Source organism: Neovison vison, chromosome X (genome assembly GCF_020171115.1).
Source record: "Neovison vison isolate M4711 chromosome X, ASM_NN_V1, whole genome shotgun sequence".
NCBI classification, from domain to species: domain Eukaryota; kingdom Metazoa; phylum Chordata; class Mammalia; order Carnivora; family Mustelidae; genus Neogale; species Neogale vison.
Window position 1 is genome coordinate 69,108,872 of NC_058105.1, and position 14,982 is coordinate 69,123,853.

Genomic DNA, 14,982 nt, shown 5'->3' on the forward strand with positions numbered 1-14,982 from the left:
GCTAACTGAACATAATAAAAAAAAGGCAAAGAAAACTTGGGATGCAAAGGACTCATAACAAGGGAACTACCAGATTGATCATAAGCCTGAAAACTGAATTTTGTAAATACTGTAATGGTATGTAGAGGTATACAGATGGTACACAGAGGTAAACTAAGTAAAAAGAAAACTTTACCTGTATACTGAAAGAATCTGTAAAGAAATACAATATGTAAACCGTGTTTATCTCTGTGATAATAGCACCATGCAAATTGTTTAGATCTGAGGAATAGTTAAAATTTTAAACATTGTTAAATTAATAAACGATCAGCATTGGAAATATGGACAATAAATATCACCAATGATTCCTATCAGAGGAAATTTTCAAATGACTGCATAGTATTCCATCCTGTGAATAGTCTATCATATATTTAACTATGTCTTTAATGCTGAGGTTTAGATTATTGTCAATAACTCAAAACTGTCAAGCAAATGCTATGATTTTTTAAATAAATATTACTTTACATTTGAACACTTCCTTTCAAAATTCCCAATGGCTTGAGAACCAGCATCCAAAAAGAGGAAGAGACAAGTCAGCATTAAGAGTGAATTACTGATAAGACTGGTTTATTGTCCTGTGTGTTCACTTGTCAGTTGGATACAGCACTTTGGATCTTCATCACAGGCATTATTTCACCCTAACCCTCAATAACCATCTCTTTTGTCCCCCCACCCCAAACCTAGGAAACGTTAGGAGGCGTTTCCAATGTAAAAATTACTGCTTATTTACTATACAGCTTGTGGAAAATAGAGTAAAAAACAAAATATAGAATATTTAAATCACTGATAGTTACACCATCCTAAGACCAAGACTGCTAATTTTTTTGAAGATTTTATTTATTTATTTGACAGAGAGAGATCACAAGTAGGCAGGGGGGGGAGAGAGAGAGAGAGAGAGAGAGAGAGAGAGAGAAGCAGGCTCCCTGCTGAGCAGAAAGCCGGATGCAGGACTTGATCTCAAACCCTGATATCATGACCTGAGCCAAAGGCAACGGCTTAACCCACTGAGCCACCCAGGCTCCCAAGACCGCTGATTTTTAAAAAGTGTTTTCCCTTCTAGACTATCTTTACGAATTTTACCCTCCCCCCGCCCCCATTCCAGAGCCCGGGGCTAAAATCAAAGGGACAGAATTTGGCTGGATGTATGCCTTGTCCTCTAGCCTTGTCTGACATTTTAGTTAGTATTTCTTTTAGCTTTTCTTTTTTAAATTATAATACCAGTTGCAAATTGAGAGAATAAACAAATAAAATCTAGGTTTCTGAAAACTCAGGAGGGGGTCAGAGATTAAGTGAGAGGTGGATGAATCAGCTGTATTAGACAACCTGGGAAGATGAGTGGAGTTGGAAAACTTGATAGATCTGATAATTTATTGGCTCAGGACCTGTCAATCACCCAGCCCAGCAAATGAGTTTAGGGCAGAGTTGTAGGGGAGGAAGGGAGTGACGCCGCTATTTGCACGGAGGAAATCTAGTCAAGAGACGGCTGCGTAATCATATTGCGGCACCGTTTTTTCTTGCAGCAGCTGCTGCTTGCTAAGGGTCCGCCCACTGCAGCTTTCTGCAGCTGTGGCTCGTTCCTGCAAAACTGACCATCGCCACTCTTCTCTCAAGCCCTGGCTAGGGTTGCCTCTGTCCGCTTCTCACAGCATCTGCACAGCCTTCATCCCGGCAGCAGCCTCCGCAGTTACTCCCACAGCCCAGCCACTACCGCCCGTTCCACCTCTGCCCCAACCACCGCCGCTTCTGCTATTTCGGTGAGTCTTCCCCTGCCGAGGCCAGGGCTCCTTATCTTGGTGGTAGCCACCTTACGCGTTACGGTCCTTTGGAAAATGGCCGAGTCAGCCGACCATAAGGAACTGTTAGACTCTAGTCAAGACGAGGCTGGTAGTAAGGTAATGATGGAGGGACATGGGGAACAGCCGGAGCGCAGTGAAGATGTCGCAGCTGGGCCTGGAGATGATAAGGAGCACGGTGAAGAAGCCGCCGCTGGGCCTGGGGAAGAAAGGGGTAAAGGTGAAGATGCTGCTGCTGGGTCCGGGGAAGGCGGGGTAAAAGATGAAGATACTGATGAGGATTCAGACCGTCCAAAAGGACTTATAGGTTATCTTTTAGATACAGACTTTGTGGAAAGTCTACCTTTGAAAGTTAAGTACCGTGTGTTAGCCCTCAAAAAGCTTCAAACTAGAGTGGCCAATCTAGAATCCAAATTTCTGAGGGAATTTCATGGCATTGAAAGAAAGTTTGCTGAAATGTATCAACCCTTATTGGAAAAAAGACGTCAGATCATAAATGCAATCTATGAACCTACAAAAGAGGAATGTGAATATAAATCAGACTCTGAGGACTATGATGATGAGATGTATGATGAGGAAGAGATGTATGGTAATGAGGAGGGTCTGATGCATGAATATATGGATGAGGATGATGATTATGAGGGAAATTATTATGATTATGCTACTGAGGAGGAGGATGACGATGACGACGACGACGACGACGACGATGATGACAGTGAGACTACTGGAGAAGAGAATAAAGAAGAACAGGATCCTAAAGGAATTCCTGACTTTTGGCTAACGGTCTTAAAAAATGTTGACACACTCACTCCTTTGATTAAGAAATATGACGAGCCTATTCTGAAGCTCCTGACAGATATTAAAGTGAAACTTTCAGATCCTGGCGAACCTCTCAGTTTCACACTAGAATTTCACTTCAAGCCCAATGAATATTTCAAAAATGAGCTGTTAACAAAGACTTATGTGCTGAAGTCAAGGCTGGCATATTATGATCCCCATCCCTATAGGGGAACAGCGATTGAGTATTGCACAGGCTGCGAGATAGATTGGAATGAAGGAAAGAATGTCACTTTGAAAACCATCAGGAAGAAACAGAAACACCGGATCTGGGGAACAATCCGAACTGTAACTGAAAAATTTCCCAAGGATTCATTCTTCAATTTCTTTACTCCTCATGGAATCAGCTCAAATGGAAAGGATGGAAATGATGATTTTTTACTTGGTCACAATTTACGTACTTACATAATCCCAAGATCAGTGTTGTTTTTCTCAGGTGATGCACTTGAGTCTCAACAGGAGGGGGTAGTTAGGGAGGTTAATGATGCAATTTATGACAAAATTATTTATGATAACTGGATGGCTGCAATTGAGGAGGTTAAAGCCTGTTGCAAAAATCTCGAGACAATAGCAGAAGACATTGATCGCTAAAAGCAAAGTGTACCTTACCCTGACATTAATTGCCCTAGGTCGTTACTCAAGATATAAGAAGTTAATTAGTCTTGTGTTCTGAATTTTTTATTGTAGTGCCAATTGAAACATAGGTCTCAGAAGTATAAGAAAAATTTAAATACTAATTCATTTGATCTTGCACTTTGGTAGTAGAATGCTTTCAAGAAATGTAAACTGTGGTAGATGATTTAAAATATTAATATAGTGCTGTGAAGTTTAATCCTTCTAAAGTCCTTTTATCATGTAGCTGTTAGTCTGTGGCTGTGAATATTATCGTAACTGCTAAATGAGATCAACATCTATTTGGAAAGAAAATCTTGGAGAACCAACCCAAGGTTTTCTGCTGTTGTTTGGTTTTTATATTTGTGTTTTCTTAGTCCTTTATCTAGTAGGTTTAATTCTGTTGTACCTGCTTCATTTTGCGATAAAAATACAGTAGAATTTAAAACTTGAATGCTTAAGGAGCCTGCATATGGTTAAGAATTTCAGGCAAAACCACATTTACTGTTAATCACAGCTTGTCCATAAGCTCTTGTATTTTATGTGACAATGGTAAATAATAAAACTTAGTTATATTGAGGTTGGTGTGTATCAGTGAAGTGTTAATCACAGTACTCTCAAGAGATTGCCACATATTGTTCTGTGTAATTATGTAAACTGTAATTACAGTGTATAATTTCTCTTCCTATAGTACATTTAATCATTCATTGGAAGTAATCATGTTACCATTTTGAAGTTTTTTTTTCATGTTCTTTCACTGCAAAATAAAATAAATAAAAATTTCAGAGTGTTTCCTGTTTTAAAACTGATCTTTTTTTCTCATCCAAGTATTATGTTCATTGGAGCGTTGGTGGTATAGTGTTGAGCATAGCTGCCTTCCAAAATATTATGTTCATTGGGAAACATCTGGAAAATACTAAAAAATACATTAATTAAACTCAAATCCATATACCCAAATGTAAACACTGTTAATGTCTTGACTTATTTTCTGTTATTTTTCTGTGTTTAAATATGCATGCAGATTTACTAACACCATACTTAGATGTGCAAAGAAACTATCAGATTTTATGACTCATCTAATTTTAATCCTGAGTCCCACTCCATACCCCAAGTTTGCAGGGAAACAAAAATCTCAGTTTTGATCCAGTAAATTTCATATTTAAACACTGTTATAAATAACAGGTTCCTGTATGTTAGTCTATATTTCAAATTTACCTACCCTTCCACAATGCCATCTAGATGTACAGGGGCTTATATTATTTTATGATGTTTGTGGGGGGAGGGGTGCACTGACTGGAGAAATAGGATGTGGTTGGTTAGAGAGCCGAATTGTCTCAGAGCTGACATTGTCTTCTTCACATGTGGAAACCCAGAGGTTTGGCTTCCCATTTTGTCATACTCTGTGAAGGTGACATCTATCCCTCTGGGAAAAACAGGGAATTTTTAAATCTCTTCCAAGCCATGTGAGATCTGAAAGAGACTAGGAAGTGCTAACTGTGTCTCGTTATTGCTGCCTATCCACTCTTCCATCCCAGGTGATTGTGATGTGATCCCACAGAATTAAAAGATGAAAGTGGAACAAAAGCTCTTCTGCTTGTGACTTATTCCTCCATTATTGAACATGCCTTCTTCGGATTTTGGCTTAGGGAGGTAAGTTTATAACACTGCCTGATTTTCTTACCTTTGCCTCATCTTTACAATCAACTGAGGAGGAAGATACACGCTTTTTCTTTCCTTTTCCTGTCTGGATAGGCCCCGCCTCTAATATAATCTTTCTCCCAGGGACAACGTTAAATGCTCACTTGCTTTTCTCTGGGGTTGCAGTAGCTGACAGGGTATAGGGAAATAGGAACAGCTTAGTATTATAGGGGCACCTAAATTGGGAAATACTTCCAACGTATGCTTGATAAATATAAATATTTTCATACTCTTCATCACACTCAATTTTGACCTCTGTTAAATGCCTGACTCCTTTCCAACCTCCTCCCCTCCAACAAAAAAAGATTGGACCTCTTTTAATTGTAGTTACTGTTACTGTGCATTAAAAAGTCAGAAACATGGGTGTATCTCTCCCTCTATTTCACAGAGGGGGCTAGGCATCTTGAAGTCCCTCCTGTCCCTTTCTCTAGCCTCCATAAGATAGAGCAGTAAAACTGCTTCTGACCTTTCTGTAAGGACAGGCCAGCCCCTTTCTTTTATCCCTCATATCAGTGGTGTCCAGCCAAAGACCATCAAGGATATACCCATAGTTGAACAAGGACATACCCAAGTTGTCATTGTTGAACAAGTTGAACATACCCATAGTCTCCGTTATTGCCATAGAGAGAACACACATCCTGGGGAGACATTGTATGTTATCATTAAGTAAGTGTTAGAAAACACTGCAGAATTTGGGCTTCGGTTGTGTGATTTGGTGGAGGTTCCACAGAAGTGGGGGTTTACTCTATATTGTTAGACAGCTTAATGGTTGGTAGTTCAATAAATCTCATCCATAGGGAGGAGAGGCTAGAACAAGGCTATAGCTATAACTGGTAAAGAGGTTGTAGACATTCATTTTAGCTAGAATGGCAGTGGTGTTTGGTATTTTGTGAGTGTCACAGTGACCTTGGTTTTGTCTGTGCTTAGACAAAATTAGGAGACCTTATTTTGTCTCACTTTATTACAGTCCCAGAATAGCCTTGTTTGAGGTTGGTATTTTATGAGATGGTTTATATCCAATAGAAGAATAGCATGGCCTAGCTGTGAGGATCAGGCGTTTCCTGATGTCAGGGACTGCTTTTTATATTTCCTTCTCTTTAACCCCTTCTCAGGGATGAAATTTGAGGCTGTCATCACTCCCTTAGCTTATGTTGGGATGGATGTTCATTTGATTTGGGTTTAGACTCGTGTAAAGGAATTTTAGGCTTTGAGGGTAGGCCATAAGTTTCAGCCCACATATCAAATAAGTCTATACTAGCTTTTAGTGCCCAAGTGTGACTAAGAATGGGATTTTTACCTTAATTCTTTTTATAATTGTTCTTTAAAAAGTGTGTCATTTATACAGTACGGAAAAGGTTGTTGAGGTGACTATCAGGCTTTGTTAGAAGTTTGGTATTCCCAGGGAATATACTGAAATACCTAAATACAATTAAATTCCATTTTTGGGTACGTAATAATTTATAGTATATAAATATATATATAATAGTAAATAAATATATATATATATAGTATAAATTATAGTGTTTAGCATTATACATCATATGGTAGAGTGGTTAGTCTTTGAAGCCAGGCTGCTTAAGTTCAAATCCCAGTTTTGTAACTTATTACTTGGGTGACCTTGCACAAGTTACTTTATGTGTCTTAGTTTTCATATCTGTAAAAATTATAATAATTGCACATCTACCTAATAGATTATTATGAAGATTTAATTGAAGTACTTGAAATATTCATGGCACATAAGGAGTGCTATATAGGTGTATCTATATTATTACTAACCTTATATCTGTGAAATATTCGAAACTGGTATAAAATAAAAATAAAATAAATAAAATTTAAAATGCAGTAAAATTTTATTAAATTATTAATAATTATCCTTATAACTTATTTTCTAATTTACAAAAAGTGAAAGAATATACTTTGCATTTTAATAACAAAATCTCCAGGATTTCTGCAAATATTAAGGAAGCTAATTGGCAAATTTAGCAGCAGTTCTTAAGATACCGACAAGCCTGGTTAATGATGAAGAAAATATAGTGACTATGGTGTTACTTCCTCACCACTGAATGCATTCATTATCTTTGTAGCTGTGTACACCAAACTCAACACTCACCACGGGTCATTTGTTCACTGGCCAATGGTGTATTATTAAATTAAAATATTTGGAAACCAGAGAAAAATAGAATACAGAAAATAAGAATCACAAAATTATATATCATCCATAGGTATATGACAGATTTTATTTTTTAGTTACACAGGTATGTGCAACATGTAGCTGATTATTTTAAAGCATATAACCTTTAAAAAATAAATACAATGAATAAATTTACATGGAACACCTTTCTGAAATATATTTCCCCTGAATTTTTTTTGCCAAATAATACAGATTTTAAAGAGAAAAGAATGTCCAAAAGTAAACAATCTCAGACTGCTTTTTAAAAAAACTACTTTAATGATCCACTTGTGGACCTGTTCTCAGGGTGTTTTAAGACAGTAAAAACTCTCCAGGTCAGGCAGCCAACGTGTAATCACTACCCTCCATTCCGCATGTGCTCACACATCCTCACTTCTGGCTCTGCAGATGTTTGTGTGCGCACGCGCGCATGTTTGTGTTTCACGTACGGTCCCTCATGGGTTGTGGTAAAGTGGGAAGGAAGTTGGGGTGGGGGGGATGGTCATTTGTCATAAAGGATTCTGGCCCCTGGTGAAACTTCTCTATCTGGGTGTGTGCGAGAGCACGGGGGGCGGGGGAGACAGGGCTTAATCTCCACGGAGGCCGCGACTGTGAGTCTCCTCTTTGGTCTTTGTGCGCGCGCGTGTGCGCGTATGCCAGTCAAAAGGAATGGGTGAGTCGTCTTCCCGGCTCTCGTGGTTTATGAAACCATATTGTGCGTGTAATAATGCCTGTGCTGGTAAGAAGAAAGACAGTTCTGGCCAAGGCATACCCGGGTAAGGGTGCTGTTTGTGACTTTGAAGGAGGTAGGGAATGGAGGCGCGTTTTTCCACGTTGAAGTCAAGGTTGACTTGTCTGTCTGCTAAAGCGAAGGCACCCAAAGGGAAAGCAAAGATAGGTGGCAGCCTGGAGGGATGGTCGTGGTGTGGTTAACATTTGGTCTGACCCACCCCTCTGGAAAAGAGAAACTTAAGTGGATGACAAGAAGAGAGTCCCAGAATTGGACATTGTGGGAGGTTTTGATTTCAAATACCTGCAGAATAGATATCCTTTTGGTTGATGAAGCACAATGGCACCTTAGGCCCAAGATAGATTTGGGTCAAGTGTATAAATACAAGTATGTACATCTATATAAGCAATAGTGTGTATAAAAGGATTATTACTGGTTCTGACACCTACTGAGTACTTTAATGTCAATACTAGTGTAGGTGTATTTGGTAGAAGAAATTAGTACATAATATGTTAATCACCTATTTGTGATTCACTGCTTCTGTAAAGTGCAGAATCTGTGTATTTAAACATACAAAAGGTTCAGCATTCTAATCAAGTGTATCACTTGACGTGAGAAAAAAGCTTTCCAAACCAGTCTTATTTTGTAAGATTGGTGTTGAAATAAAAATTTCACAAGCTAATTTCATGAAAATGGTAAAAGATGGCTGTATTTTTACATTTTCTATTTCACATTAACATGCTCTCAGACTCTTTCTCTCTCTCTCTCTCTCTCTCTCTCTCTCTCACACACACACACACACACACACACTCATACACACAGCTGGAAGATCCAGAGTGAGTGGAAGCTCATGGTCAGAAGGATTCACAACAGGTGGAAGCAGTATGGAGTGTTTTATCATTTGATATTTCTACATCAGCTGTCAAGGTAAAAGGAGGTAATAAAAGTTGACATTGTGTCCATGTATGTGCATGCTTGCATCTGTGCATGTATGTGCATGTTTTAATGCAGAATATTTCAGTAACAAGTAGAAATGGTATTTACACTGTAATCTTTGTTGTCCAAAATACCATCTAGAGTTTGCCAGGAGTCCTATAGTTAAGGGAAGAGTGAGTGGATTGTGATGAGTTCCCTTTCTCACTGTGATGAGGTACTTTTTATTTTACAGCTTAGAGGAATTGAAAAGGTGCTTATACTTACTAAGATCCATATTAGCTAATTTAAGACATTTGCATTTCATGGTCAAGCATTTAACTTGCATACTCTTTCTGTATGTTGATGTGGTATTTTAGAAATTTTCAGAACTACATTCTCACTAGAGTTTGGATCAGGGTGGCTATCTCCATTTTTCAGACAAGAAATCTGAGATATAAACATTGTAATTTGCCAGTACCATTCAATTAGTGGTGCAGGAGTTCATATTTGATCTCCTTGCTCATGCTCTTCATCACACTATGCTATCTTCTGTGAAACTGATGATGAATGCTATAGCTAGTTTGCTTAATATCAAAATGCCTCTACCCATATTAAAGCTGCTTGGTACTAGTGTAGGAATAGATATTACCATATTCCTTCCTCAGGTATGTTACCTCATCAATTTAGAATATAGGTAACAGCTAGGCTGAAGCTTTTCCTTTTTTAAGAGGGTATGTATAATTTTTTTTCAATTTATTTATTTTCAGAAAAACATTATTCATTATTTTTTCACCACACCCAGTGCTCCATGCAAGCCGTGAAGCTTTTTAAGAAAACTCCTTAATGTAGTTTAACAATGTAAAAGGAATTAAATCTCATTTTTAATTTACAGGAATCATTTATAGGAAATAAATCTCATTTTCCTTTAAATATTCTAAATTTAGACTTAGCCAATCTGACCTATTCTTGCATGGGTTTAATTTAAATTTATTGCTGATTTATTTATAATAAAAAATCATTAAATTTATTTTTTTATTAAACCTCAAGTTTTAAATCTTGGTTCTTGTTTCTACCATGGAGCTTGTGATCTGGGTCACCAGTTTCCATATCTGGAGGTAATGGAGGTAATGTATGGTATGGAGGTAATTAGTACTGCCTAGGTCATAAGATTCTTTTCATGATTCATTGTGATAATAACTATCCAGCACATAGGACAATGCCTGGCACATAGCAAGCCATAAAACCTTAGGTGGTTATTATTATAATAATCATTTTCACTTCTTAGGATTTGTCATGGAGGAAAAAAAATCATATGATTGTTTTGGTACATTCTAGGGGTTTAAAAAATTATAGCTACTGTTTTATAGCTTTATATCCCTGAGTGATCACAAACAAGAGGATTTGAGATCATTTTATTTTGTCGTTTTCTCTTTTTTAAATTTTTTATTGAAATAATGAGAGACTCTTAGGCAGGTACAAAAATAGAATATAGAATTACAGGACCCTTGTAGGTTTATGTTTTTTGCCAGATTTTGGAACTTTTCAGCTTTTATTTTCTTGAATATATTTTAGGTTCCACACCCTTTCTCTTTTTCTGGGACCTGGATGACATGAATGTTAGAGCTTTTATTATTGTTATAGGTGTCATTGTTCTCTTCACTTTTTCCTTCACTCTATTTTCTCTTTGTTGTTCAAAGAGGCTCAATTCTATTTACCTGTGTTCAATGATACTTTCCTACCATCTGCATTTTGCTACTGATCCCATCCAGTGTATTTGTTTTTTTTTTTAAAGATTTTATTTATTTATTTGACACAGAGAGAAAGAGATCACAAGTAGGCAGAGGGGCAGGCAGGGGGGGGGGAAGCAGGCCCCCCGCTGAGCAGAGAGCCCAATGTGGGGCTCAATCCCAGGACCCTGAGATCATGACCTGAGTCGAAGGCAGAGGCTTAGCCCACTGAGCCACCCAGGTGCCCCAGTGTATTTGTATTATTATTTTATTTTTTCAACTTTATTTCTATTTGGTTCATTTTTATAACTTCTATTTCTTTGCTGAGATTTTTTCTTAATTCATTCGTTTCAAGAGTCTTCATAATTGCTTGTTGAAGCATACTTGCTTTCAAATACATATCAGATAATTACAGTTTCTGAGCCATGTTGGTGTTGGCATCTGTTGATTGTTTTTACTCATTCACGTTGTGATTTTCTGGTTCTTGATATGATGAATGGCTTTTGATTATATCCTGAACATTTCTAGTATTTTGTTATGAGACACTGGTTCCTATTTAAATCTTATATTTTAGCAGTCAACCCTGTTATGTTTAATGTGCAGGTATTTTTGTTTTTTTGATGACTTTGACAGTTTTGAGGAGGAGAATCCGTTAGGTACTTTATAGAATAGCCCTCAATTTTACTGTGGCTATACCATTTAATGAGGGTTTCAGTTCCTCTACATCCTCACCTATACTTACTATTTTCTGTGCTTTTTAAAAATAATAGCCATTATAATGTGTGAAGTGGTATTTCACTGTGGTTTTAATATGAAATTCCCTAATGATTAGTGATGTTGAGAATCTTTTCATATAATTCATTGCCACTTGTATATCTTCTTTGAAGATATGTTTATTTAAATCCTTTGTCCTTGGGGCGCCTGGGTCCTTCAGTCATTAAAAGCTTGCCTTCAACTCAGGTCATGATCCCAGGGTCCTGGAATTGAGCCCCACATCAGTCTCCCTGCTCAACAGGAAGCCTGCTTCTCTCTCTCCCACTCCCCCTGCTTGGGTTCCCTCTCTCACTGCCTCTCTCTCTCTCTCCCTGTCAAATAAATAAATAAATACAATCTTTAAAAATAAAAAAAAATCCTTTGCCCATTTTTTCATTGGGATATTGTTGTTGTAAAGTTCTTTGTATATTCTGTATATTAATCCCTTATCCTAGATCTATGATTTACAAATATTTTCCCCCATTCCATGGATTGCCTTTTAACTCTATTGATGGTATCCTTAATACACAAAAGTTTAAAATTTTGATGAAATCAAATTTATTTACATATTCTTTTGTTGCTTGTGCATTTGGTGTCATATCCAAGAAATCATTGCCAAAGCCAATGTCATGGAGATTTTCCCTTATGTTTTCTTGTACAAGAGTTATGACTTTAGCATTTACATTTAGGTATTTGATCCGTTTTGTGTTAATTTTTGTATATGATGTAAGATACGGGTCCAGCTTTATTCTTCTGCATGGTGGATGTCCAATTTTTCCAGCACCATTTGTTGAAGACTGTGCTTTCCCAGTTGAATGATTTCAACACTTGAAAATTTTGACCATTTTTGCAAAGGTATATTTTTGAGCTCTATTTTATTTTATTGGTCTATATGTCTGTCTTTATGACATTTTCACACCACTTTGATTATTCTAGCTTCATAATAAATTTTGATATCAGGAAATAGGAGTCCTCCAAAAGTGTTCTTCCTTTTCAAGATTGTTGGTCAAGATCCCTTGAGATTACATATGAAATTTAGGATGAGTTTTTCTATTTCTACAAAATTGTATTTTGGATTTTGACAGGGATTTCATTAAATCTATAGATTGCTTTGAGTAGTATTGACATCTTAACAATATTGATTCTTCCAGTTTGTGAACATGAGATGTCCTTCCATTTATTTGTCACTAATTCTTTAAGCAATGTTTTATAGTTTACAGTGTACAAATCTCTCACCTTCTTGGTTAAGTTTATTTTATTTTTAAATTATTTTTATGGGTAGAATTTAGTGATTTTGTCACTTGCATATAACACCCAGTGCCCATTACATCAAGTGCCCTTCTTAAGGATCATCACCAAATTATCACCACATTACATCAAGTGCCCTTCTTAAGGATCATCCCAAATTATCCCTTTCCCCAACCTCCCCTCCAGCAACTCTAGAGTTCAGCATCTCATGGTTTGCCTCCCTCTCAATTTTTGTCTTATTTTATTTTTCCTTTCCTTCCCCTATGTTCATCTGTTTCATTTCCTAAATTCCACACATGAGTGAAATCATATTGCATTTTTCTTTCTCTGACTGATTTTGCTTAGCATAATACCCTCTAGTTTCATCCATTTTCAATAGCAAATGACAAGATTTCAGTCTTTTTGATCGTTGAGTAATATTCCATTGTGTGTGTGTGTACACACACACACACACCCCATCTTTATTCATCTGTAGATGGATATGTAAAGTTTTACCCTTTACATAGTTTGGCTATTGTGAACATTGTTGCTATAAACATTGGAGTGCATGTACCCCTTCGAATCACTATGTTTGTATCTTTTGGATAAATATTTAGTATTGCAATTGCAGGGTTGTAGGGTAGCTCTACTTTTAACTTTTTTGGGGGAACCTCCATACTGCTTTCCAGAGTGGCTATACCAGTCTGTTTTCCCACCAACAGTGTAAGAGGGTTCCCCTTACTCCACATCCTTGCCAACATTTGTTGTTTCCTGTGTTGTTCATTAAGCCATCCTGACTGGTATAAGGTAGTATCTCATTGTGCTTTTGATTTGTATTTACCTGATACCAAATGATGTTGAATATTTTTTCATGTGTCTTTGGGCCATTTGTATGCCTTCTTTGGAGAAATATCTATTCATGTCTTCTGTCCATTTCTTGACCAGATTGTATTTTGGTGGTTGAGTGTGTTTATAGATTCTGGATACTAACCCTTTATCTGGTAAATACTTGCAAATATTTTCTCCCATTCTGTAGGTTGTTTTTTAGTTTTGTTGACTTTTTTCTTTTGCTGTGTGAAAACTTTTTATCTTGATGAAGTCCCGATAGTTTATTTTGCTTTTTGTTTCCCTTGCTTTTAGAGATGTATCCTGAAAGAAGTTGCTGTGGATGATGTTGAAGAGATTCCTGCCTATGTTCTCCTCTAGGGTTTATATGGATTCCTGTCATATTGAGATCTTTCATCCATTTTGAGTTTATCTTTGTGTGTGGTGTAAAAGAGTGGTCAAGTTTCATTCTTCTGTACATAGTTGTCCAGTTTTCCCAGCACCATTTATTGAAGAGACTCTTTTTTCCACTGGATATTTTTTCCTGCTTTGTTGAAGATTATTTGACCATAGAGTTGAAGGTCCATATCTGGACTCTCTACTCTGTTCCATTGGTCTATGTGTCTGTTTTTTGTGTCAGTACCATGCTATCTTGGTGATCACAGCTTTGTAATAAAGCTTGAAATTGGGCAACATAATGCCTCCAGCTTTGTTTTTCTTTTTCAACATTTCCTTGGCAATTTGGGGTCTTTTCTGGTTCCATACAAATTTTAGGATTGTTTATTTGTTCCAGCACTTTGAAAAATGCCCATGGTAGTTTGATTGGGGTGGCATTGAAAGTATAGGTTGTTCTGGGCAGCATAGACATGTTAACTATGTTTTTTCTTCCAATCCATGAGCATGGAATATTTTTCCATCTTTTTATGTCTTCTTCAATTTCTTTTCATGAGTATTCTGTAGTTCCTCAAGTATAGATCCTTTACTTCTTTGGTTAGGTTTATTACAAGGTATCATATGGTTTTGGGTGCTATTGTAAATGGAATCAATTCTCTAGTTTCCCTTTCTACAGTTTCATTGTTAGTGTTTAAGAAAGCAACAGATTTCTGTGCATTGGTTTTGTATCCTGCCACATTACTGCATTGCTATATGAGTTCTACTAGTTTGGGGGCAGAATCTTTTGGGTTTTCCACATAAAGTATCATGTAATTGTCTTTTTTGTAGTGTCTTTGTTTGGATTTGGACAGGGTATTGTCAACCTTGAGGAATAAGTTTGGAAATGTTCCTTTCTGTCCAATTTTTTGGACTAGTTTGAGAATGATAGGTATTTAGTCTTCTTTAAGTGTTTGGTAGAATTTGCCTGTGATGCCATCTGGTCCTGGCATTTGGTATGTTGGGAGGTTTGTGATCATTGGTTCAATTTCATTACTAATAATTAGTGTGTTCAGATATTCTGTTACTTCATGATTTAGTCTTAGAAGATTATACATTGCTATACAATTATATGTTTCTTCTAGGTTGTCCAATTAGTGGCATATAGTCATTTGTATTATTGTCTTATAACTTCTTGTATTTCTGTGGTGTCAGTTGTAACTTCTCTTTCATTCCTAATTTTATTTATTTAGGCTCTTTATTTTTCCTTGATTAGTCTGGCTAAAA

The 14,982-nt window shown here is 36.9% G+C and overlaps 1 protein-coding gene across 1 annotated transcript; it reads left to right on the forward strand.

Moving 5' to 3' along the window:
- Window positions 1-1,467: 1,467 nt before the first annotated feature.
- NAP1L2 (nucleosome assembly protein 1 like 2) lies at window positions 1,468-4,066 on the forward strand. Its single transcript, XM_044234855.1, has one exon. The coding sequence runs from the start codon at window positions 1,869-1,871 to the stop codon at window positions 3,258-3,260; it is 1,392 nt and encodes a 463-aa protein (XP_044090790.1). The 5' UTR covers window positions 1,468-1,868; the 3' UTR covers window positions 3,261-4,066.
- The last annotated feature ends 10,916 nt before the right edge of the window (window positions 4,067-14,982 follow it).

Bases quoted from the DNA above. Each gene is read 5' to 3' on its own strand.
- NAP1L2 (XM_044234855.1), top strand. From the start codon at position 1,869: ATGGCCGAGTCAGCCGACCATAAGGAACTGTTAGACTCTAGTCAAGAC.